At 36.0% G+C, this 27,044-nt stretch overlaps 1 protein-coding gene across 1 annotated transcript in view; it reads left to right on the forward strand.

The window, feature by feature from the left end:
* The window catches only part of PTPN22 (protein tyrosine phosphatase non-receptor type 22), a 195,578-nt gene extending 169,258 nt beyond the window's left edge, over nt 1-26,320 (forward strand). The window contains exons 9-10 of the mRNA XM_044076163.1: nt 18,568-18,661; nt 26,301-26,320. Of these exons, the coding sequence (XP_043932098.1) occupies nt 18,568-18,661; nt 26,301-26,320 (114 nt within the window). The remainder of the gene's footprint in view (nt 1-18,567; nt 18,662-26,300) is intronic.
* Nucleotides 26,321-27,044: the final 724 nt, after the last annotated feature.

Here is a 27,044-nt window from a genome sequence, read left to right on the forward strand (position 1 = left end):
ATGATGATGATGATGATGACTACCAGTATTGGCTATAATGTTTGCAACAGTACTCATATACTCTACAGTTCTGCCCTTACATTATGTATACAAGTGCCCTATAACTTCTGTAGTGCATACATATCTCTCAAGCTATCCACATTGGACATTATGAGCCAAGCTGTAACATCTACAGGTATACAACTGCAGGGAATTATTACATACCAGGGGGACATATATGACCAAGGTGTACTGTGAACTGATGTAGTCTGACTGTGCTATTGATATAAATCAAGTGGATGATAAATTTGTGTCTGAAGGATTTGGCAACAGTGGTCACAGTCCGTGACAGCGTGACACTTGAGAAACATGTATCGTTAACAGTACAGAGAGTATACTATCATGCTGTCCTTGGCAGGCATGGGGTTAGACTATCAGCAGGCATTCCTAGACACACCAGGCATACAGCTGTACCAAGATTACACAGTTGTATCTAATTTATTAACTTTTATTAGTATTGTACTTGCTGAATTTATTTACTGACATCTTATCATCCTGCTCAGCAATGTTGTTAACAGTATGGTACATTTGAACACACAAATTATTAACCCATTCGAACAGCTACTACAGCCATTTATTTACCTGTAATTCTTGTTGAAGAATATCTGTTAACAGTGCATAGTGTTTCTGTAAATATATAGTAGTACTTATCCCTGGATTTGAACCCCGGTCTGTGTGTGACAAAATACACAGCACACCTAACATTTATCAAACAGAGCTACTGCTGAATTTTGATTGACTGATATGGCCCTGGAGCTCACCTGGTAACAAAATATGACCTGGTAGTAAAAGTAGGGTGTTATGCAAGACTGCAGTGTCACTTGAACACACATGCATGAGATTCATGGCTGACAGAGATAGTAGGTAAACTGTGCATTAATACATGGAATAGAGGTATGGGCAATTAACTCCTAGTGGGTGGGAATATGTGTGCTGTGTACAGACTATATTGGAGTAATGGGTAGGCTACCTGACCCTTATATAGTTGCAGATGGTATATTTGTAGTTTACAGCTATTACAGTTTCATACTTGCCTGCAGCAGTGTACCTAAGAGCAGGAATGCATATAGCTGAAATGCAATGGTTAACAAAAGACAGTCCTGAGATACACAATATACCTTGGGCATTCCTATTATAGTTTGAGATCTTATAGTGCAGAACAAATATAATTCATTATATATTGTAATACAGCTCCACATCTATGATTAGCAAAAAAATCTTTATTAGCTAAACTTCAGTCACTTAGTGGTATTACTCCTGTATTTACTTCACAGCAGATGTAGTACTCAATTTCATGACCAACAGCCCAAGATGCACACAATTGCACAACACAGCTTTATTAGGGGTGATGTAATGCAGTGATTGCTATATATCTAACAGTCTTTATTGTTGAACAGTGCACATAATTCAGGTGTTGCTGTAAAGCCACAATTAATGCAGTAGAAACATTTTATTTCCTTAAGATTTTAATGCAATAGAACTTTATTTCCTTCATATTATTAATGAAGTAGTAACTTTTTATTTCCATAACATTAGTGGGTTTCATGCTTTCATCTTTATTGAACTGTAGTGGGCATTACTCACTTATATCAGTTCAGGTCTATGACCACATTCATCGCAGTACATTCAAAACTGAATATACCTACTGGCAGTTATTAATTTACTCTTTCTTGTTTATAGATTTCAAGATACATCTGTACTCACCACACTCATGGTGCAACCTAGCCAGGCACCCTGCATGGGCCTCCAGGTTGCGAGCTCTCTCCTCTGCAGCTGTGGGGGATAAACACACCATTATGCGTATCTGTCTATCACACATTCAGATTAGTACTGGTAAAACAATGCAAACAGTACTTACAAACTTGTGGGGCATTCCCATCCCGAGCACACTAGTTGCATTGGTGAGATCACATGCCAGCTGGTTCAAGGCTTCCACCTTGTACTCTGTTTCCTGGAAAAGGCCCTGCAGCAGCCAGACATCATGGTCTTTTGCAAGGAGTTCAACCATGACCCTGAACTCCAGAATGCCCCATTGCTGTGCCCGGAAGCTTGCACCCTCTCTAACTCTTGCCATATCTCTGCCAAGATCAAACTACAACAGATTATGGCTATATTCCCACCTGTTGCACATAAATAGACATTTTTTCCACCCCTTACTGCCATTGAGCAATTTTTAAAAATGTGGCACTTTGCTTAGCACCTCGCAAACCTACTGAGCTCAGCTGAGCACTGCTTAAATGGGCATTGCTTAGCAGTTCTTCGCACTGCTTAACAATATGTAAACCAGATAAGCACTGCTAAAACATTCCATGTTTAAGCAGCACTTGCCAAGGCTTAACTGTGCCTAGCGAAGCTTAGCAAAGCACAGAAAAAGTAGGATTTTTAAATAATATGTAAATAATTATAAATTGTTCATAGTGTGTATTTGCAACATAAATGCTTAATAACATGCCTTTGCATACATACGATATTCAATCAAGGGTTTAAACATACTTCTCATATTTGTGTAATTGCAACATAAATGCTTAATTACCTGTATGTCTTTTCATACAAAATAAAAACATGGTTTCATACTACTTCTCCTAAATGTGTATTGCAAAATATATATAATAACCTATCTGTGTGATCATACAAAATGTAATCAGGGTTTAACATAATTCATATACTGTGTATATAAAAATAACCTGTGTATTCAAACCCTGCACCTAATGTACACAAGGCTGTAACTCTAGCCATTCAGCTACATATGGAATACTGCTTTACTATCTTATATAGCTCTCCACTATGTTTAAGCACCACTGAGCATCTTGGCACACCACTCAAACATGCTAAGCTATGCTTAAACTTGACCTTTGTATTTATAATTAAATGCATCAGGTTTCTAATTTTAGATGTCTGGTACATTCCAGCTGCACTGTGCAAACACACACAAAATAATAATAAATAAATAAAATATTTAAAACCCTTTATTGCATATGCATACACTGATATCCTGCACTTTAACAATGCAGGGAGTGCGTTACTCATCTCTAGACACAGTAACACACACCCTACACTGATTCAGTAACCATGTACATGGCTCTCCCTCAGTAACACACCTTTATTATTATGCATGGTGTGCTACTGAGGGAGTACCACATACATGGACACTGTACCTTCTGTGTAGGCCTTCTACTATTGCAACACAGATTTTATTAAATCCCCAGCAGTTTCCTTACCTGACATACAACAGCAGCATCACTACCACTGCAGTACTTGATTGTGATACAACTGCAGCATCAGTACCACTGAGTTCATGATTCTGATGTCACTTCCTAAGATAGTCACAATTAATAACATATTTTAGAATTGCCTGAACAGGAAAGATGCAAGTAAGAAAGTGATGCCTGCAAAATTAGATGTAGATTACATTTAAATAGATATGGTTATTTAAAAAAAATTGGGGAGGATCCAGATGCAGCCTATGAATGGAAAGATGGCAGATAGCAGTAGAAATGGGAGGTGTAATGAGAGAATAGGTTGTTGTTTGTCCTGAGATCACTCCTAACCCTAAAGATCTCTTCACACAGTGGAATAAATATTGTCTGTTATAAAGGCAAGATAATTATGATCTATCTAAACCTAAAAGATACTTGCACCATCAACAGTTTAGCAGGATAGCTAACAGGTGAACAAAGTTAGCCTGCTTTTAATAGATGAAATAATGTGTGTTTCAGCCAGTGAATTGCTCTGTAAGACTCTAAAATGCCTTAGTGGAAACCTACCAGCCTTTCATGAGTCTAACAGACCACTTGACCTAGACAAATGTAAGAGAGTTAACTCAGAATCAACTATATGATAAGGGTTCATGTTGATGGGTTGAATTAACTCATTCACTCCAATGGAGCTCAGGAAATTTGCACTGTAACTTCAAATGGGTGGAGCCTAAGCCTTTTGACAGAATCAAATTATGTCCTTACATTTCAAACAAATGTTCATATCTCTGGAACCACAGGGATTATAAAAGAAGTATAAATGGCAAACCCTTCAGCACAAACTATTTTTATAGTGGTAGTATTCTTTATGTTCTAGGTCTTAAACCAAATTTTATAAGTCAAGTAACTATTACATTTATAATATTTTGTAAACAACTTGCAATATCTCAGCAACTACTCAAGTTACACACTTACTGTCAGCAACATTTTATTAATCTAGCAGAGAGCTTCCATATGAGGCCAAGGAGTTCTGTCTGCATTACTTGGCTTTTGCACTATTTAGAAAAATGTAAAAATTATGTCTATATAAATTATTCTCATAAAAACAACAGTTAATATCTATTTACCTGCACTAGACAGAGGGTGAATGTTAATGCAGTTGAGTTTGTCATTGTGTAAGCTTTAAGATTAAATATTTTAAAACTTTCTACATAGCATAGTTTTGTAATTATTGATGCAAATATGAACAAGCAATATTTGACACCTAGAGGCATCAGTAGGAGTAAACTGCAGATGCACCTGGAGGTGTCACTTGGACGTAATGAGTTAAGAAGGAGTGGAGAAAGCAGACAGCTGAAGGTAGAGATAGCATCTGGAAGGTGGAAATTTAAGTCTGAATTAAGGAAGTATTTTTATAAAGATAGTTTGAATAGTCTTGTAAAGACATGCCAAAATGAGAGAATGTAGATTACTAGATGGATTCAAGGAAGCATTACCTACACAGTATTTTCACCTTAGTACAAATTACAATTAATCATTTCTTTTGTTAAGCATAACTCAGAACCCATAAAAGAAAAATATGTGTATTTTTTCCAAAACCCATAAAAGAGAAATATGTGTTTTCTTGGGGGGGGGGGGGCAACAAGCCTCCTGTGCTATCTCCTATTTTGGGGGCTTTCCCCCTACCACATTAACTCTACAGATAGGGATGACTGCAATTAGTGATATACACATTAGGCAAGTGGGGCTGGAATTTATTGGAGAAATTGGCAAAAGAACCAAGGTATTGGGAGTAAATAACTAGAGATGGAAAGATGATATAATGGGAAGACACCAAGAATTTAATTGGACTGCAGGATAGAGATTGCCTTCCCTATCAAGGATTGATATCAGAGTATAGGCAAAGAGAAGAGTATAGGCAAAATAAAAAAAATATGGAGGTACTAAATGAAAAACTAGCACTGGTAGAGCTTTTAGTAGAATCTAGAACAGAAGGTGCCATTTAAAAAGGAATAATTAGTAGAGCATATAAAATATTGCATGATGACTATAAGAATCAATTAGAGGAGGTTTGAGAGAATTGGGAAGAGAGACTGGATAAGCAATTCACAAAGAAGTAATGGGAGGATATATGTATGCATCCCAAATATGCAATAAAATCTAGAAGATTTAAAATTTTTGCTTGGAAGTATTTACAAAAAAATGTTTTTATACCCCAAGTAGACTGCAGATAAATTTTCCTCAGGCAGGCAGCAAATGTTGGATGTATGAGGGGGAAGAAAGAGGTAATTGGGAAAATATTTTCTGGGAGTGCAGTGCATTGTCATACTTCAAGGATTCCTTGTGGGATACACTGTCAGATGATACAGGGCGGGCAGTTTGGTGTGATGAGGGAGTTGATTTTTCTGAGCTCTGATACAAAATCGGAATTGACTATTCATGATAAGGCCTTGCTGTGTCTAATGATGGCAGCTGCCAAAAAAGCAATTACTAGACAATGGAAATCAAAATCTAAACCAGATATATTAGAAGTAGTGAATATAGTAACAGAGATAAAACAACTGGACTTGAGATCTTTAGAAAATGAAAGGTGTAAACTACATAGGAAAAATGAGAATTGTGGGAATAATACATACAGGGGAGGAATAGGGTTTAAAAGAGGGAAGGACCTAAATGAGCTATGTAATGTTTGACTAAAAATGATTGAGTAGATTATAAGTGATGTATAATGTTTGCAACTGGGAGTGTGTCAGTATGGTTTGTGATCTAAAATACTTGCAATTGGAATTGTGCTGGTGTGGTTTGTTTTCATTCGTATAAATGCATGACTGTCTGTGTCATAACTGATGGTTTAATAAAGATGTCTCTTGTTTATTAAAAAGGCAGGAATGGAATAATTTATGTAATGTTGCTTAGGTTATAGGATATATAGTAGTATATGTGAAGTATAATGTTTGTTAATATGAACTTCTTAATACAGTTTGATTGCTTTTATATAGATGTAAATTTGCCTATGTCACAAGTGATAATTCAATAAAAGTGTTTAAAATGAGAGGGTGAAGAAAAAGCACACAGTGCGCAGCCATCTCATGCAATAAAATTAAATGTAGTTCTGACAAGCCATGAATTAAAGAAATTGATGAAAAACATTTACATGCTGTACTCATCAGAGTATTGAATAATCTTATTTAAATATTTTGATATTTGTCATGTTGAGTGTTACACAATTTTGAGACATAGACACTTGTACTTTAAAAATTTATTCATTACTTTTGTTAGATCTATAAATTATGTGTGTGTCTTTTAGCATGATAAATATATGTGTGCATTGATTTCCGTTTTGTATTATAGTTTAGTATGGTAAGATTAGCTGTCACCTGTAATTTACAGATGTTTTTCTCTCTTCAGTTTCCACTTTGTTATACTTATTTATTTAGGGATTTAATTATAATATAGAATGAGTGAATCATTTAAGAATATTTGATGGATAATTTATACTACTATTACATAAATAGGTATATAGTACACCACTCATTGGCTTGTTTTAATATTTGTGATTAATGTAAGAGAATTATTACACCTTTATCTAATAAACAGGAGAATATTTTACATGGCAAAATATGTAACTATATTAGTAGTCTGTTATTATTTTTGACTTATATATAATATTAAATTAATTATTTGTAAGTCATGGTAGCTTTGGCTACTTTTTTGATGAACTTTTAGGTATTGGTAGGTAGAGAAACAGTATAGTAGTTTGTCTATTTGATAAGCAAACTAGGAATGTTGGTATCCATGTTAGGTTGTGTTTTATTAGATATATATATATATATATATATATATATATATATATATATATATACAGTGAGAATTTGTTTTTGTTATTTATGAGTTTTAGTAGTTTAGTTTGTAGAAATAAATCAAAAAACGTGGACTGTTAAGATGGTGTTGGAGGAATACATTACAGTCTTATATATAATTAAATTAATATGGTAGATAAAAGTGTCATATTATCTTTTAAAAGAAAACTTTTTAATATACAGTATGGATGGTTTTAATCTATTATCTACTAATGTAAATGCATTAAATAATGGCAAAAAAGGAAATCATTAATGTGATATCTAAAATTAAAGAGTGGAGATATATTCTTGCTAGTGACTCTCTTGATGGATAAAGATATAAAATATGTAAATAACGTTGGTTATGAAATGTTATCATCTACTTCTTTTAACAAAAGAGGAGAGGAACTGCTATACTTTGGAGAAAACCTACTGTATTGCCTAACTTCATGGAATACATTAATAATCCCAAAGGAATGTATACATTTTTAATATTTAAATATAATGGCAAACCCTGTACAATAAGTTTTACTGGATCCCAGGAATAGGTGCAAGAGTGTCTAAAGGTCACTTAAACTTATTACAAAATCATTAGAAGGTTAGTTTAATTTTAGCAGGGGATTTTAATTGCATATATAGTGTAAAAGTTTCAAGTAAACATGAGAAAACTAAAATACAGGCATCAGCTAGAGAAGAGTTGTGATATTGTATGAGGAAGTCGGGAGTGGCAGAGAAGTATGTAAGAGTGGTACAGGTTATCTACGAGGGTAGCGTGTTATTGGTGAGGACTGCAGTGGGAGTGACAGATACATTTAAGGTGGAGGTGGGATTACATAAAGGATCAACTCTGAGCCCTTTCTTATTTGCAGTAGTGATGGACAGGTTGACTGATGAGATCAGACAGGAGGCCCCATGGACTATGATGTTTGCAGATGACATTGTGATATGTAGTGAGAGTAGGGACCATGTTGAGGAGGCCCTGGAGAGGTGGAGATATGCTTTAGAGAGGAGAGGAATGAAGGTCAGCAGGGCTAAAACAGAATATATGTGTGTAAATGTGAGGGAGGGTAGAGGAATGGTGAGGATGCAGGGAGTATAGTTGGTAAAGGTGGATGAGTTTAAGTACTTGGGATCAACAGTTCAGAGTAATGGTGAACGTGGAAGAGAGGTGAAGAAGATAGTACACGCAGGGTGGAATGGGTGGAGAAGAGTGTCAGGAGTGATTTGTGACAGACGGGTACCAGTAAGAGTGAAAGGGAAGGTCTACAAGAGGGTATTGAGACCAGCTATGTTTTATGGGTTGGAGACGGTGGCGCTGACAAAAAGGCAGGAGTCAGAGCTGGATCTGGCAGAGTTAAAGATTTTAATATTTGCACTGGGTGTAACTAGGATGGACAGGATTAGGAATCAGTATATTAGAGGGTCAGCTCAGGTTGGACAGCTTGAAGACAAAGCAAGAGAGGCGAGATTGCATTGGTTTGGACATGTGCTGAGGAGGGATGCTGGGTATATTGGGAAAAGGATGCTAAGGATGGAGCTACCAGGTAAGAGGAAAAGAGGAAGGCCTAAGATAAGGTTTATGGATGTGGTGAGAGAGGACATGCAGGCGGTTGGTGTGAAAGATCATGATGCAGAGGACAGGAAGAAATGGAAACAGAAGATCCGCTGTGGCAACCCTAATGGGAACAGCTGAAAGAATATGATGATGATGAAGAGTTAAAGCACTAAAAAGATGGATTATAATAATAATTTAGTTGATTTACTAGTAAAATCAGAAGATAAGACGTTGTTCTTCACTCATTATTCTTATGTGCATGGGATGCTGACTAGAACTGATAGAATATATGCCTCTATAGATTTACTTAGTAAAGTGAATTATTTTAAAACTATTCCTTGTCCTTTATCTGATCATAATGGACTAGGTATTACTATATTAATAGGTATGAGGAAATGTCAGATTATGTATAGAATTCCAGTATATATGATGAAATAAAAAAAAATAAGAATTACCTTAAAGAACAAATCAAGAATTGTTTACCATCAAATGATAATGGTCAGGCTTGTGAAGTAATACTATGGGACTCCTTAAAAATGCATATTAAAGATAGAATGGGACGCTGGGTTAATAATAGGATCATAGGAACATAGGAAGTTACTAGGCTAATAGCCCTAGGGCATTTACAAGCCTAACCAAGTTCTTACCCTTACTTTCATGATCAGCACCTATTGCCCCTGTCCAAGAGGGACACAGGTGGGACTTCCAGGGAGAATTTACAGTCACCCATCCAGTCATCCAGATTGTGTTTAATGAGGTGCTCTGTTTGAGTTGAAGTGGAACTCTGTGGCAAAGGTGTGGTAACCTCTGAGAGACAAATCTCTCCCTCCAGAAGGTTCTCTTAATATCACATACCAGGTTAAGGCCATTAGAGCGAGTAACCCATGTACCATTTGACTTTCAGATATGAATAATTTCCAATAATGCATGGTCAGAGATCACCTTATATGCAATGCAGAGATCACCTCTGAGTAGTCTGTACGAAGCAAAATAAAATTACACTGATTTCTGATGATCCCCATAGGACAGATTGTGAAGACCTTGAATTTTCCTTGTGAGGAAGCTTTGTGGTTTCTTCAATTGCTGCAGGCACTTAGAAAGGTACATACCAAAATGGATGTTGTATTCAATTATTGACCTGATGAGGGAAGTACAGGGAAGTAATAACTTATTTTTTTCTGGATGCAATGCCATTACTTAATCAAGTGAAAGAGTAGGATAAACAGTTGTTAGAAATACAAGATAAAATACACAAAGCGTGATTTGAACAACAAACAAAGAAATTAGATAATACTGAAGTCATTAACAAATTAATGACAGAATATCACACAATGGAGATAGCTTTAGAATAAATAAAATTGCACAGTTATGCAATGACATCAAAAAAATCTGCATAAATTAGCTAACAGAAGTAAGATGTTAAGTAAATAGGCAAAAATCAGTAGTATGCAAAAGCCTAACACTAATAAACTTACTTCAGACATAGAGGAAATGCTTCCATTTTTACTTCAAAACTAGTAGAGATACAGTAGATAAATTAATTAATAAGGATCAAACAAAATTTATAGTCAGTAGATTAATGTATAATAATATGTATCGTTGTCACCTCACAGTAAGACGCTGTCCGGTTCGATTCTCAGCTAGAGCGTCTTCTGCGTCAAGACATGCATGAGTGGGTGTACCTTCGTTGAAGGTTGTGCATCAGGCCTGGCAAACCGGTATGTAAAAATCAACTGCCAATCATTGGCGGACCGGAGTTCCGCTGTGGCGACCCCTAATCGGGAAAAGCCGAAAGACACAAACAAGCAATATAAAAACATAGTAACTATCTTAGATTTAGAAAAAGGAATGAACAAGAAATTGGCCCTAATTAGCTTGAATATTGAGACATGTTTTGATTCTGTAGATTGTAACTATTTGTTTAAAACTTTAGAACCATTTGCATTTCCAAAACAGTGTACTGAAATATTAAAAGAAACTGTACAGAGACGCCAAAACACATATTAAAATTGAACTTACATTTGTTGAGGGTTGACTTTAAACAAAGGCACAAAGCAAGGGTGTCCCTTGTCCCCTCTAGTATTTGCATTAGTCATTGAACCATTAGCTAACATTAAAAGAAGCACTGAAAAAAACTGATGGATTCTCAATTAACAGAGATTGCCAATCTAAAATACAGCTTTCTCAGATGATATTTTACTAACTATAGGGGATTTAAATTATTCAGTTGAAGAAATAGAGGAGGGTTTCAAGAAGTATCACTGCTGAAATTTAATAATAATAAAACTGAAATCTTAGTGTTAAATCAATTACTAGATTGCAAGTTTAAAAATAAATAGAAATACAATTCAGAAGATAAAGAACTAACATATTCAGAAATAAAATTCTATCAAGATGTGAATAAGATTATTAATAATAATTTTGAAAAATAATTGAAGAAGTGTTACTTATTAAAATGGAATGCATTTTTTTTTACTTTTGAGGATAGGTTAGTACTTATTAAAATTATAGTACCCAAGGTTATATACATATTGGATTCAATAACTTTAATACCTGACAGAAATCTTTAAAGAAAATGGAAAAATATTAACTTCATTCTTATGGTATCCTAAAAATGTAGAATTGCTTATAGAAACCATATAAGATTATGGGAGTATGGCAGTATTATCTTCCCAGATGTAGAATCTTATTCTATTGCTGCAGAATTTAATTTTTTAATATTCTGGATAGACTCAATTTGCACTACCCAGTGGAAAAACATACATATGCAGATTATGCTAAATTCTTATAAGTTTTTTAAATATGATAAAGTACAAATATGTAAGAATCCTTTTATCTGGTTAACAAAATTTACTTCAGAAGAAAATTATTTTCAGTCTTTATACTTTGCATATATAAAATCAATTCTTAACACAATAAAGAAATATGTTTTTAAAACTCAATTAATATCAAAATGGAATTGTTGTGCTTTCCCATTGCACAAATCTTTAGATTTAAGGAAACTCATAACAATGTTAAAATTAATTTACTAAAAATGAATGGATTAAGATTATGGCCTGATTGCTTTGAAGAAGGAACAGCTAATCCTCTGTAAATTGGATGAATATGCTAACCAGTTAATTATTATTCATCCATCCATCCATCCATCCACAGCCTTTTTTTTCCCCTATTTTTGCACATGGGTCTGGGGTGCCACTTCAGCAGTAGCAATCATTGAGAGGCAAGGTTTACACTGCTGGGTAAGAAATTAAATGAATTTGTAGGTAATATGAGTAAAGAGGAGCAGAACACCATTCCCCCATTATATTAATATGTGAATGCAATTATCAAATGTAGATTGACCTAGAAAGCTGGTCGAAGTTATAAAAGTTAATTATAAACAATAATAATAATTCTGATGTAGAATTTTAGAACTTTTTAGAGAGTAGTGGATTGAAAGACTCAATAGATGGCAAGAATAAAACTTTATTTAAGTCAGTTATTCAAACTTCTTCAAGTTTATGTAGATTGATACACAAAGGAAGCTGATCCAAGTTATAAAAGTTAATTATAAACAATAATAATAATTCTGATGCAGAATTCTGGAACTTTTTAGAGAGTAGTGGATTAAAAGACTCAATAGATGGCAAGAATAAAACTTTATTTATGTCAGTTATTCAAACATCTTCAAGTTTATACTGGAAAGTTTTTATGTGGAAATACATACATAGAATTCTTGTTACTCCCTATACAATCTCTAAGTTTAGTAAAATGACTTCTTCAGTTTGCTAGAGATGTAGTAAGGATGTAAAAGCTGATTGTTCACATATATTTATGGATTGTGTAAAATTAAATGTATAGTGGGAAGAGATAAGTATGTCTTTTTAAGAGATTATGATCTGTTAAGTGTTCTTTATCTAGATTAGTAATGCTAATGAATGCTCCACTTCCTATATCTGCAAGAGCAAAACATATTTCATCTCTCCTGGCAGTTGCTAGAAAATTTATTACAAAAAATTAGTTCTTACAGTCAAAGAATTTTAAAATTTAACCGCAATACTATATGAAACTGAAAAAGAAGATCTATAAATCATACTAAGACTTTTAGTGGTTGAAATAACTTTAAAATGTTGCTATTGAAATACCAAGTCTCTTAATGTCTTAATTTTATAAGATTACCTTGATGATGCAATGTAATCCTATCATTGTATAACAATATGTGATGTTGAATTTCTTTCTTTCTGTACATATATTGTAAATATGCCAAATTAATAAACATTTTCTTATAAACAGAAAAAATAGAATAATCTTCAAGGGATATGTCAGTAGATGGAACACAGAAAATGTCAGCTGCACAGCAGCTCTGTAGAAACTGATTTTACACAAGTGATTTTTTTTTGTCTCTCAACCTTTGCTCATTATGGTACCTGTCCATTCATTGTCTACCAGCTGCTTATCCTCAACCCTGGACTTAATCCGGTGTTGTCTGGGCTGGCCAAACAATTAGGTATCCAAGTGTTCGGCACACTTTTGAATCTGTCTGGGAGGGTTTAAACTTTATGAACTACCTGTTTCTTTCCTCCTATCTTTTGTGGATTTAATGGTATGCCTATGGGGGCAGATGTATAATAAAGATATGCAGCATATTGCCCTACCTCTACAATTACTCTGACATGTCTTCACCCTACTCCCCTCTTAAGGCATATCTACAATTGTGCCTTACCTAGCCTGTGTCAGGGATAAACATGGTAGTTGCCCATACATCTGCCCACTCACCCTGTGATGGTAATGCCCATACCTCCTTGCCACTCTGTCAGTCAGCTGAGGAGCTAATCAAACCTGGGTCACATGGGCCATAGTCAGGGCTTTATGGCTCTTCACTACCAGAGAGGTTGGATTTGACCTGAGTGATTGTTCTTATACTATCCTCTGCAGATTGCTTGAGTTTTTAAATTATTGGGTATACAATGAGGGGGAGAACAGCATATGCTTTCTTATGAAATCAATGTCCTTCCTAATGAATGCTGATCAGCTGTTACTGTAACTTAGCTTATCTTTAAGTAATTCATCTGTGAATAAGTTTATCTATTGTTACTGTTCAGTTTATGGACCATGTACAATAAATATAATACATGTATGTATTTGTGTTATTGTTAAGCAAAACTCTACTAATTCAATTTTCTGGTAATACAGCTAAAACTCACAACACATCTACTAAAATCATTATTGTTCATTAATTGATGCCACTTTGTAGGCATTGCAAAGGCCACATATTTCAATGTAGTTCTTTAATAAATGTAGTAATGACAACAAACCCAGACTAACCAACATTTGTTTGCATTTCAGTCATTTTGTTTCCTTCATGGCATTTTTATTTCTCAGAGAATCTTTTGGATTCCTTCAGTATTAATTATGTTCTTTTTTGTAGCCATTGCACATAGGAAGTTACATTATTCTAGTCTAGATCTGATTAGGATACAACAAATATTCAGCAGTTTTTTCCTCAGTTCAGTTTTTAAGACAGCAGTTTAGTACATATATAATTTATTGAGTCAGCCTTATAGTCAAGCATTTGAATAAGAATAAAGATGATGCCTCTGTGTCATCTAAGTACTTTCCCTGCTTTCATATGTAAAAATAGCAGTTTTCTATTACTGCCTCTTCAGATCTAACAGCTCATTCCAGTATAGTCAACTCAGTTTCAGGGATCTTTTGTGATCCTGAGGTATTGCTGTATGCAAAAAGCATATAATAGCAGCACTCAAGTGTAGAACTTGTTCCAAATTAGGCAGTTCCAACTAAACTTTATTTGCTGTGGACTTATAGCCTGTATCTAAGTTTATATAAACCAAACATCTATTTTCAAAAGTAATTCAAATTATCCTTTTAAGTGCACAAATATCTCTTTCTAAGTCACGGCAGTTTCTTTCAGTAAGAGCATCTAAAAGGAACCATTCTTCTTTGAGTGTTTCTAAATTGCCAGGAAGTTAGAATTCGGGAGTCTACCTCTTCAAAGAGGTCAGTCACAAGCAGAGCCACTCAGGGATCAGTCCTGAGGCTGCTCCTTTTTGGCATTTACTTATCTGAAGTCAATTCTGACATCAGTGACCTCTGTCTGACTAAATTTGCAGATGATTGCAAATTAGGAGTTGTCATTGAATCACCTACCAGCACAAATGTTCTCCAGGAAGTGCTGACAGAGACAAACAACTAGTTCCAGAGCCATGGACTAAAACTAAATGACAAGAAATGCACAATAGCATTCTTTGGGAAGTCATCCACCCCTGGTAACTATCATATTGACAAGACACTCCTAAGATTTGACCCAATAATCAGGGACTTGGGGACACACATAGACAGTAATCTAGCCTTTGGCTATCATGTATCTACAGTAGTGAGGAAATCATTCTATGTTGTACAACTTATCAACACTGGTATGGCATTTAGGCCCAAGGAAGTCATTGTTCCACTGTACTTGGCATTCATCAGACCTATCATTGTGTACAGTGCCCCCTTTGATATGTACCTAACCAAGCATATACAGCAACTGGAATGTCCACAGAGGTTCCTCAAATAAATAATGCAAGGCATAAATAACATGTCCTATGCAGACCACCTCAAGGTCCTAGCCCTGTATTTTGTTTCCTACAGGCTGTTGAAGGTAGCTCTATGCCTGGCATACAAGGCATTGTCAAACCCCACTTTAATAGACCTCCTGCATATCCACAAATCAAACAGCACCAGAATTACCCATTCTAGAAAAACTTAATCACTGCCTTTTATTATAAATAGGAACTGCTGGACAGACAAGTATGTATGCCAGATGCTACCCCTTCTCTGGAACAAGCTCCCCATCCGTGTGAAGCAGTTCCTCCTTAACCCAATTCAAGTGTAACTTGGACAGCCAGACGGGGAACAGGCAATTCATGTCTGGTTTGGCACATGTGTGTCTAATGGCTCATCTGTCAAGTCACTACTTACACTTGACAAGTGTACCAGAACTTGTCAGAGATTTTTGATGCACTGCTAGCCTTAAAAAGGCCCCTGTGGTCATTAGTCTCATAAACAGCTATGAACTTATGAACATAAGTGCTCAATGACTACTATTGCAAAGAAGGGAACTTGATAAACTTGTAGCATGTGTGATGCACACCACTGCTACCAATATGTGATGGGCACCAATATGTATCATCCCTGCACTGGGCCAGTAATCAAGGAGCCTGAATCCTCACCACTAACACTGCAAAGGGATGTGCACATAGAATACAAATGGATATACTCAGTGTTTTCAGATACAGACCTCTCTGCATCAAGTACAGTTTCCCTTATGAGCACACAGGGAATACACACACAGACCGGGGTTTGGATGTCTCTATATAGGTCTCCCTCCAGATCCCCAGTAAGACTCCTCACTGGTACAGCTGTAGGGTTAGGTCCTCAGCTGAGTGTCCAAGCCAAGTCCTCCAGAACCTTCTCTGAAAACCCAGTGCTTCTTGTCCCTGCCCCAAGTAGTTGACATACACAAACTTTGAGAGATTTGATTTACATATACACACATACGCACACACATGCTCACACACACACACACACACACACACGCACACACACACACACACACACACACACACACACACACACACACACACACACACACACACACACACACACACACACACACACATACACACACACACACACACACACACACACCTGGGAAAAGCTGGCACAGGTCTTCTAGCTATGCTCCCTTCTGACCAGACTATAATGTAGCTACCACTGTCACCAGACACTTCATAATCAGGTACTCTAAGGCCATTAACAAAAGGTGTCCAATTATACTGTGCAGTATTAACAGTAATACTAGTAGTAGTAGCTCACCAAGATGGTTAGGCTTTCTGGAGTGGTACACAGTATCACCAAATACGTATAAGTGCTCTCAAAGGTTAGATACTCTCTATAAGAACCAGTCACAACAAATGTTTTAAATATATTTAATAATAAAAATTAAAAGAACATGGAAATATTGAACATATATATATATATACACACACACACGCATATATATATATATATATATATATATATATATATATATATATATATGTATACATTTACAGTAAAGCAACAGCGTTCAAAGCACAGAAAATATTGAAAAGAACACTGATGGACAGACTCAGACAAATAAAGAAAAACAATATATAGGCTAAGCCATACTATATTCCTGACTGACTCTAAGAGAATTGTACTGCTCCCTAATAACTTACTTGGGCAAGGCACGATGAAATACATGAGCAGTCTTACTAGTCAGTCTCCCAAACAGAATACTCTATCCTCTGAGATTACTCCCTGTAAAATATAATATCCAAGATGGCTTGCAGAATGACCACATCTGGTCACCTGCCTCTTGGTTCCCACAATATCTTCTTTTGATGTTTGAGGCAAGACTTTAGCAGACTGCTACAATACACATATAGAGCTTTTATGGCAATGCCTAGGGGCCAGAAATATTTACAACACTTTCCCCCTTCTTTGCAAAAGCTAACAGGTAATGACTGCTCCCAGATCTACCGGCTCCAAGCCTGCTCAGCACTGCGATGTGCCATTCAATGATTTAACAGCTCATTTACATTTTTCTTATTTTTCTTAAAATAAGCCAGCTGGTTAACCATTGTTGTGCCAGTGTCCTCTATTAAACATATACATTTAACTCAATTACCATAATACATGAACATTTCTCTTCATTTCAGCAGGGTGCACTGTTGATACTTTTTAAAACAATTAAAATAAGCAAAGCTCACAAACACATTTTTCGCACAAGCATCTGTACAGATCAGTTTGATATACTAATGAGATACAATTATTTACAAAATTACAGCTGGCTGTGCTGGCAAATGTTGTACATCCACAACCCTACTTATCTCTGGCATGGCTGGCAGTACCTCCTATCATCACAGCATGTATAAGGTGACACACATGCTGAAATTCGAATATGACTTCAAGGCAAGCAGCTGCCACACCCTACTCAGGCACATTATTCAAGTTAGTGTGAGGTAAGTGAGGCCACCATAGAGTGGGAATGGCAGGTGTTGGGGGAGTTAATTAGGACAGTAATTCAGTAAGGTGGAGATTTAAGGGTTAGGGAACAGGAATTGAATTTTTGGGTTAGGGATAAGAAAGGGATTTTTAGGTATAAGGAGTGGGACAACTGTTTAACAGGTAAGGATTGGTAGGGAAGTTTGAAGGGGGTTTAGGGTTAGGGAGTGATTGGGGAAATTATGCTTATTGAGGTGATTTAGAGTTATAAGTTTAGGGAGCAATAAGAGATTTTAGGTTTAAAGAGGGGGGTTTAGGATCATGGATTGAGTACTTGGGTTAAGAACTGTGTGAAAGTTTTCAGGTTAGAGTTAGGGCTGTGGTAGTTCTATACAGTTTAATAGGCTTGGGTTTATGGAGGGCTAAGTAGTTAAGACTGAACTAGTGAAGTTAAGAACACTTGTATGTTTGAGGAAGTGTCAACAAGCAAGTATGCCACAAGCAGCTAGCACTTGTGCACTCCTCGTAGACTCAAAGAATTGTGTACACACAGCAGATAGCTGACAGTAATTAATGTTAATATCAGTTCATGCTTTTCATACATGTAGTTCAAGTGTTTTGTAGACTACAGCTATATGTAATATATGTAAACTAATTTACCTTTGTCTGTTAGCAAACAAATACACCTAAATATCATTGGTAGTATCCCATGATTTCTGTGCAATAAATACTCTACAGTATTTTTGCTGTGAGTACCATGGGCATTTCAGCCATATACATACATACATTAATTGCTTTTAACAAAATAACTTGTCAGTACTATTTCAATATTTAGACAAATAGCATCACATTAAAAGTGAATTATGTAAAAAATCTATCATTTTTTTGTAATTTACTGAGCAACCAGTTCTTTTTTTGTTTTCTTCAGGAGCAGTATCAGCTTGTCCAGCAAGCAGTGACCCAGTTATTTGAGAAACATTTTGAACTGCTGAGTATGTCTGATCCAAACCAGACCATGGCAAGTAATTTTTATTTTATTTTTTTGCAATGTGAATCTAAGTAACACTGCTGATTATTTAAAAGAAGCATTTATTCTAAATAAGTGCGTATTAAGTTATTCTAATGGTTTCAGTAATTCAAAAGGTCCATGATGTAAATATATATATATATATATATATATATATATATACATGCACACACACACACACACACACACACACACACACACACACACACACACACACACACACACACACACACACACACACACACCTCTATCTATCTATCTATCTATCTATCTATCTATCTATCTATCTATCTATCTATCTATCTATCTATCTATCCAGTAGATGTAAAAAGTGTACACACCCCTGTTAAAATGCCAAGATTTTGTGATATAAATAAATATGACCACAACAAATCATTTCAAAACTTTTCCCACCTTTTATGTGACCTATAACCTGTACAATGCAACTGAAAAACAAACAAATCTGTTAAGGGAAAAATATAAAAAACAAAAATCGTACAATAAGCTGGTTGCATAAGTGTGCACACCCTTAAACTATTACTTTGGTGAAGCACCTTTTGATTACACATTCAGTTTCCTGGGTACGCACCTGCCATCAATTAAAAGAGACTCTGATTAACCCCAAATAAATTTCAGCTGTCCTAGTTGGATTTTCCTGACATTTACTCAGTTGCCTGCTACAGCAGAAGCCATGGTTTACAGAGGGCTTAGAAATCATCAAAAGGATCTCATTGTTGAAAGGTATCAGTCAGGAGAAGGATACAAAAAAATGTCCACATTATTGGATATTACACCACCAACCTCTTCCTGCACGTAGGTGTTGCAAGGCCCCACATTATTGGATATACCATGGAACACAGTGAAGACAGTCATCATAAGTGGAGAAAATATGGGAGAACAGTGATGTTGCAAAGAACTGGACGTCCCTTCAAAACTGATGAAAAGTTAAGATGAAAACTGGTCAGGGAGGCTGCCAAGAGACCTACAGCAACACTGAAGGACCTACAGGAATTTCTGAAAAGTACTGGTTGTGTACTACATGTGACAACAATCTCTCGTATACTCCATATGTCTGGACTATGGGGTAGGGTTGCATGACGGAAGCCTTTTCTTATATAGAAGAACACCCAGGCCAGGTTAAATTTCCAAAACAATATGTCAAGTCTCCCAAAAGCATGTGGGAAAAATGTGTTATGATCTGATGAGACCAAGATTGAACTTTTTGGTCATGATTCCAAAAGGTACGTTTGGCATAAAAACAACACTTCACATCACCAAAAGAACACCATCCCCACGGTGAAGCATGGTGGTGGCAGTATCATGGTTTGTGGTTGCTTTTCTTTAGCCGTAACTGGGGCTTTAGTCAAGGTGGAGGGAATTATGAACAGTTCCAAATACCAGTCCCTTTTGACCCAAAACCTTCAGGTGTCTGCTAGAAAACTGAAGATGAAGAGGAATTTCACCTTTCAATGCAACAGTGGCCCCAAGCATAAATCCAAATCAACAAAAGAATGGCTTCACCAGAAGAAAATTAAAGTTTTGTAATGGCCCAGCAAGAGCCCAGACCTAAATCCAATAGAAAATCTGTGGGGTAACATGAAGAGGGCTATGCACAAGAGATGCCCTCACAATCTGACAGATTTGGAGTGCTTTTGCAAGGAAGAGTGGGCAAATATTGCCAAGTTAAGATGTGCCATGCTGATAGACTCCTACCCAGGAAGACTGAATGCTGTAATTAAATCAAAAGGTGCTTCAACAAAGTATTAGTTTAAGGGTGTGCACATTTATGCAACCAGCTTATTATATGTTTTCTATTTTTTTATATTTTTCCCCTGACAGATTTGTTTGTTCTTCAATTGAATTGTACAGGATATAGGTCACATTAAAGGTGTGAAAAGTTTTGAAATGATTTATTGTGGTCTCATTTTTTTATATCACAAAAACCTGGCATTTTAACAAGTGTGTGTACACTTTTTATATCCAATGTGTGTATATATATATATATATATATATATATATATATATATGTATGTATATAAATTTCACTTATTTGAAAAAGAAAAGTAGATGCCCACTTCAGCGAAAGTGCACTTCAACGAAAGTGCACTTTCGCTGAAGTGTAGTCGCAGGATTGGCTGACTAAAAAAAAATACACCAAACAGCAACTTTTGCAGGGGGGAAGCCTCCCTGCACCCCACCCCCTAACTTAAATATACAAGTGGTCTTGCACAACTGAGCTTCCAAGTACTGAAACTTCGACCATCCAAATGGATCCCATATGTAAATGCAGGCATGCATGGTTAAGCTCAGTCCTGTGTTTTGCATACAAATATTGTTGCTCATGTTGAGGGATCATAATGCAGGGCAAAACTGGCTCTATCCCGGACTAGACCAAAAATATGAGGCAAAATTCTGGACACTTCTCAAAAATATGTACAGTTGAGTATACCGTTATACTGAATGGGATGGATATTCCACCAATCCAATGGGACTGCAGATGTGGCCGACACTTGTCCACAATTTTTTTGCATGGCATCCCTGTATGAGTCCATACAGTTCAGTCCGCTAAGTCATTGTTATAAGTGGCATGAAATGTTAAGAGTACTTAGATGAACCAGTGCTGCTGTGGACAATGTTGTGCACCTTTGGCTACAGCAGCTGCTATAAGAGCCTCTTGCAGTTACACATTTATCATGTCTACAAAACTTGTAATAGTATATACTTCTAGAACATGACTTTCTAGCCGTGAATTATTTTAAAACTGATAGATTCTCTGTGTGGTATTTAATCATTTCTGAAGCACTCTCTCATATTGCCCAGACTCATTATTATAAATAACCCTTCATGATGTGGTCAATAACATATAACATGACTGACTGTGTTGTCTCAGGTAGCATCTTTGTGTTGATTGGCTTTCAAATCACTCATTGATGCCACTCATTGAGCAAAATTGCTTATTGGTTCTTAGGTCCTTATTGGGTTATTGATCAGTGATGATCTTTAGATGCTTAACCATACATTCCCATGAAGGACAAGTGTGAAAAACAGGAGTGAATTTGCAGTTTCTCATCCATTTGTCCAGATTATAATTTAACAGTATAAGAGATTATTCTAAATAAGCAGCATTCTCCGTGAAATAGATCTTTCTCCAACGTATTATATTTATGCCTCAAAAGTGATGTAACTGTCTTAAGCAGATGTTTATGCCCTTAATGGACTTGTGAATCTGCAGTCATCTCACAGGATAGTGTATGTTGAAGCTCTATACATGAGGCCAAGGTCAGGTCACCTCACAACAGTGAGAAGAGGGATACGGCTTTGAGATAATATACATCATTTTTATGATTTAGATCCTTGACTTTTTCCTAAGAAAACATTGTGGTCTTTCAAGATGTGTCAAATGTGTTGATGGGTACATACTCAAGTGTGCATTATTATTGGGTCTATATCAGAACATCGAAAGTTCATACTTTCAAATGTTCTTACTTCGACCCCTATTCAGCGAACTCTGAAAATAGCTATTTCTCAGCACTGTGGTGGAAAGTTACGGGTCAGGTTCAGGTAAGTGTGCAATTGGGCATGGGTTAGGTGAGTTAGGGTTAGGGCGCGAGGGAGGTATATGTGCGATTGTGTGGACGTGAGGGTTAGGGCAGATTAGGTGAGTTAGGGTTAGGGCACGGGTGAGGTGAGTGTGTGATAGTGATGGACCTTAGGGTTAAGGTTTGGGTTAAGGTAAGTGGATAGTTAGTGGTGTTTGTACAGTTTAGTGTAGGGTTAGCTGTAAGATTTTGGGAGTATGTGTGTGGATTGCTGTTTGTTTGGTGTGCTTGTGTTGTGTATGTGTTTTCGAACAGCAAATTTTCCCTAGGAAAAAATTTGCTGTTCTGAATGTTCGATGATGTCAGCATTCATTGATTAGGGGTCGATGTGAGAACATTCGAAAATGTGAACTTTCGGTGTTCTGATATAGACCCATTATAATTAATGACTGGCCAGATTAGTCCAGAATACAGTTGAATGTTCACATCTCTGCACCTGGACTCCATACATTTAGATATACGATATACATTGCAAAAGCATTTTCTTTAAATTGTTGATATATGGTGATTGAAGAACATTTCATTGTCTACATAAAATAAAAGGTTCCTAATTACTGGATAAATTTTCAGGGGTATGTTGTCAATGTGAGAGTGGAAAGGACTTCTTGATTTCCAAAAGTTACTATAATAGATTTCTTGGCATTTAGTTCTTGTTTATGTTTTTTTATACCAGCTATTAGTTGAGAAAAGTCCACTTGTAGGATCTTGGCCTTTACTGCAGAGTTTATAATGGCACCAAGTTTACAGTTATCTGCAAACTTGAGCAGCCATAAAGCCTTAACTGTAGCTTTAACCACTGAGAAAAAATGTCAAAGAACAGTGGCCAAAGGACTAAACCTTGGGGTACAATGGTAGGGACAGGTCTTTTGGAAGTGACAGAGCTAACTACTCTTACTTTCTGTATTTTATTTATGAACCAATTTGCTGTTCAATGGGTTACATGGGGATTAACATTTAGCTGTGAAATTTTATTTACGATATCCGTGTGTTGGATGGTTTTTAACATTTTTGCAGGGTCTAGATATTTGAGTTTCACTGTCTTGCCTTCATCCACTGCTTCAGTAACCTTTTCAATGAAGTAAAATGGGTTATCCCTGCCCTTGATGAAACACAACTAGGTTGTGTCAAGAGTCTGTTTATGTTAATATTTGACTATAGGGGTTTATTTTTGAATTTAGCTTCTATTTATTTCTAGGGAGCACAGATGCATCCATGCAGCTATTTAAATGTGTATATAGATTGACAAAGAAGTATTCAACAAAGCAGTGGAATTATCATGATGGAAGGGGCATTGTAATTTAGCCAGGTCATCTCTCAGTTTTAATGGATTAGCTTTTGCTTAATCCGAATCCAAGGAAAACCGGCAAGTATGCAGGACCAAAACCAGTAACCAAAAATAACACAGCACAAATAGAAAGTTTCTCACATAAAAGTCATTAAGCATAACTGCTAATATATATAAATATATTAGAAAAAAATAAAAATGAAAAAGTTAAGTGCTTTTGTCATGTAGTATTTGTTGTTTATTTTTTTATTGACATTTGATTACTGCAAATGTCCGACTAGATAGGAACCCATTTTCAGTGAGGCCTGGGGATTAAAGCTCCAAAGTATTAACAAAATATTTTAAGAATAATAATTTTACAGTCTTTAAAAATAATACAAAAAATGACCATAGTTCAAATAATTACACCAAATTAGGCATAACTGAACACATTGGTTAAGAACAGATACAAATTAAATGACAATGATTTAATAGAGCAATATTAGCCACTTTATAGAGAAATTAAGGGTAAGTAAGTATAATACAAATAGAAATTGCAATATGAAGTGACAGAAACCCAGGCTTGTGGTATATTTTTTGAGACAGACAAGTTAGAGAAATTGATAGAAGTAAGGAAGTCAGTGATGAAGGGAGACTAATGAGATGTAATTATGAATAGCTATTTGTCTCTATATTTAGGGATATAGTTTATCCTGATGTTGAGCAAGAACAAAGCCAGATTTTGTCTAGAAAGTCTTTGGTTTTAAAGGATGAGAGGGAGAGTATTGACCTAATGGATTCAGGTAATGAGTTCTGGCCTTAGCGACATGGTATGAGTATACACAATACCCTTCAGATTTGATAGATTTGTGGATAGACAGGAGTGTTTGGAACTGGATCATAATGTCTGACTAGGCACATAGCTGTCTAGAATATTATTTAGTGCTGGACAACTAGATAGATTCTGGATAATTTTATTAGTGGTAAGAAGCTGTGTATGTTAGTTGATGGGTAGGTCCAACCAGTTTTGGAGTTTTAGTGCTATACAGTGGTGGGTGCCGAATGGGGAGTTCGCTGCAAATTTTAGCATTGTTTAAGCTTTGATTTTCATAATGCCTGAAGGTTAATAAGGATGGGAGCAGATACGTTGTGGCAAGTGTAGCCTTAGTTATGTCATTGAGAATGTTTTTGGCTCTATAAAGCATCACTAGTTTTTTTAGGAGTTTTTGTTATGCAGTTTTGTATATGCAGGTCAAATTTAAGGTTGTCATCCACTATGATCCCTAATAGTTTGTTAAGAGAAGTGACTTCAGTGGCTACATTTTCAAGAGAGAGGACTCTTTTTTTTCATCGGAGAAGGATTTGGGAAAAAATTTAGTAGTGTTTTTTTTTTTTGATCTGACCATGAGTTGTGAGTTAGAAATCTATGTTTTGGTCTTTGTTAAAGCTTCCCAAGTAATTCTTTGGAGGTGTGCCACTTTATCAGATTTGCAAATGAGTGTGAAGTCATCTGTGTCCTTTATTAGGGTCTGTTTTGTAGATGTGTGGTGAGAATGTTAAAGAGGAGGGGACCAAAGACAAAGCCTTGTGGTACACCAGTGGTGACTTTGAGGAATGGAGGGAGGGTGGAGTCCCATTTTACTGACTGATACTTATTGAACACAGTTTTTGGACCACAGAAGGGTGGGCTGAGTGAGTCCTAATGCGGACATTTGAAGTAGATGTTTGCTGGAACAAACTGTGTTGAAGGTTTCAGACAAGTCTAGAAATAAGGAGACTAGTTTGCAATTATCTCTAGCTTTATCGATAGTATCTGTATAGGTTAGAAGTGCAGTGTTAGCACTATGAGAAGAAGGGGAGCCATGCTGGAATAAGAGTTCTTGCAGGAGATAGCTATAACAATTGTTTTTGAATACACTTTCAAGTATTTTGAAGATGGGGGGGGGTAAGATCACTATGTGTCTAAAATTAGTAATATCTGTTGAATTTCCCCCTTTGTGCACAGGGATAATGAGTGACGTTTTCCAGAGATTAAGAATGTGGGCTTCCTGAAATGTCATATTTATAAGTATTGAGACTGGGTAGACAATGCTATTGGCTGCTATTTTAAGGCACTCACTTAGAAGGTAATCATTTGAAGTAGACCATGGTTTAATGATTTAAGTTTAAGAGTAGATTTATATAGAATGTAGGCTCAGGTCTGAAGATAAAAGTGGATGTGATATGTTACTGCTGGGCAGGGGTATGATTACAAGTTTAAAATTCCTTGGTTAGAGATGCTATACTATAGATAAGAGCATTACATGAAAAAGGACTTAATCAGAACTAATAAATCTGAACTCATTACTTCCTTATATTTCATTTAAATGAACTTAATATGCTGAATGTGAAAAAAATGAAAGTATAAGCATAAAAGTACAACACTTGCAAAATAATTAACCATAAACAGGAAAGTCCTATTCTTAGAGTAGATATACACTATAAATATGATAATTATCATATTTACATACATTGCAAAGCATAGAACCTAAAAAAATAAGTTAAAAAAAATCTATGAATGGGTGCGAATTTTAAAATCATAAATAAGAATTATTAAAAATGTGCTGTTTACAAAAGTGCATTTATGAACATTGAATTCATCAAATCTTGTTTTCAGTCAAAACATATTCAGTAAATATTGACTTTAAAATTAAATTAGTGTGTTAAACAAGTCAAAACATATTACGAACATGAACACATGCTCTATTCTTTAAACCTTTTTATTGTTACAGTTTTGCTGCATGCAAAGTAAGAACAAGAAACAGAGTATAATGAATGAGCCCAGATGAAATCACTTTAGCTAGCAGATCTAAGAGACTCCAGATTTAGATCTGCTAGCTAAGCTGATTTTATCTGGGCTCATCCATTATACTCTGTTGCTTGTAAGCCCTATCACCCTCTGGGCCACACGTTGGATGCCAGACTTCACTTGAGCCCTCTGGATTACCTCTGTTTTCTGCAAATTAAGAACAGGGATAATGAAATATATTCATTTGTTCCTGGGGGGGGGGGGGGGGTGACAGTGTTAAGCCTAGATTGCCACAATAATTCCTTGTATTCAAGTTTATTCTCTCATGCTTCACCACTGGAATCAGGAGTAACTATTTAAAAATGGCAAATACAGAATCTTTAAATACTTTACATATCACAGAAATGCTTGGACAATGTTTGTGTCTTTCGGCTTTTTCCGGTTAGGGGTCACCACAGCGGAACTCCAGTCCGCTAATGATTGGCAGTAGATTTTTACGTACTGGCTTGCCGGGCCTAATGCACAACCTTCAACGAAGGAACGCCCATTCACGCATGTCTCTATACAGAAGACGCTCTAACTGAGAATCGAAAGGGCAACATCTAACTGTGAGGCGACAACGCTACTGCAGCACCAGCACCGCAGTCTGCTTGGACAATGCAATGTTAAAATTCTTTTTATTGCTGTAATATTAGTGTTCATAGACCCTCTAATGTAATATCCTCTT

This window comes from Protopterus annectens, chromosome 7.part0 (assembly GCF_019279795.1).
Source record: "Protopterus annectens isolate FY-2018-M chromosome 7.part0, PAN1.0, whole genome shotgun sequence".
Lineage (NCBI taxonomy): Eukaryota > Metazoa > Chordata > Ceratodontiformes > Protopteridae > Protopterus > Protopterus annectens.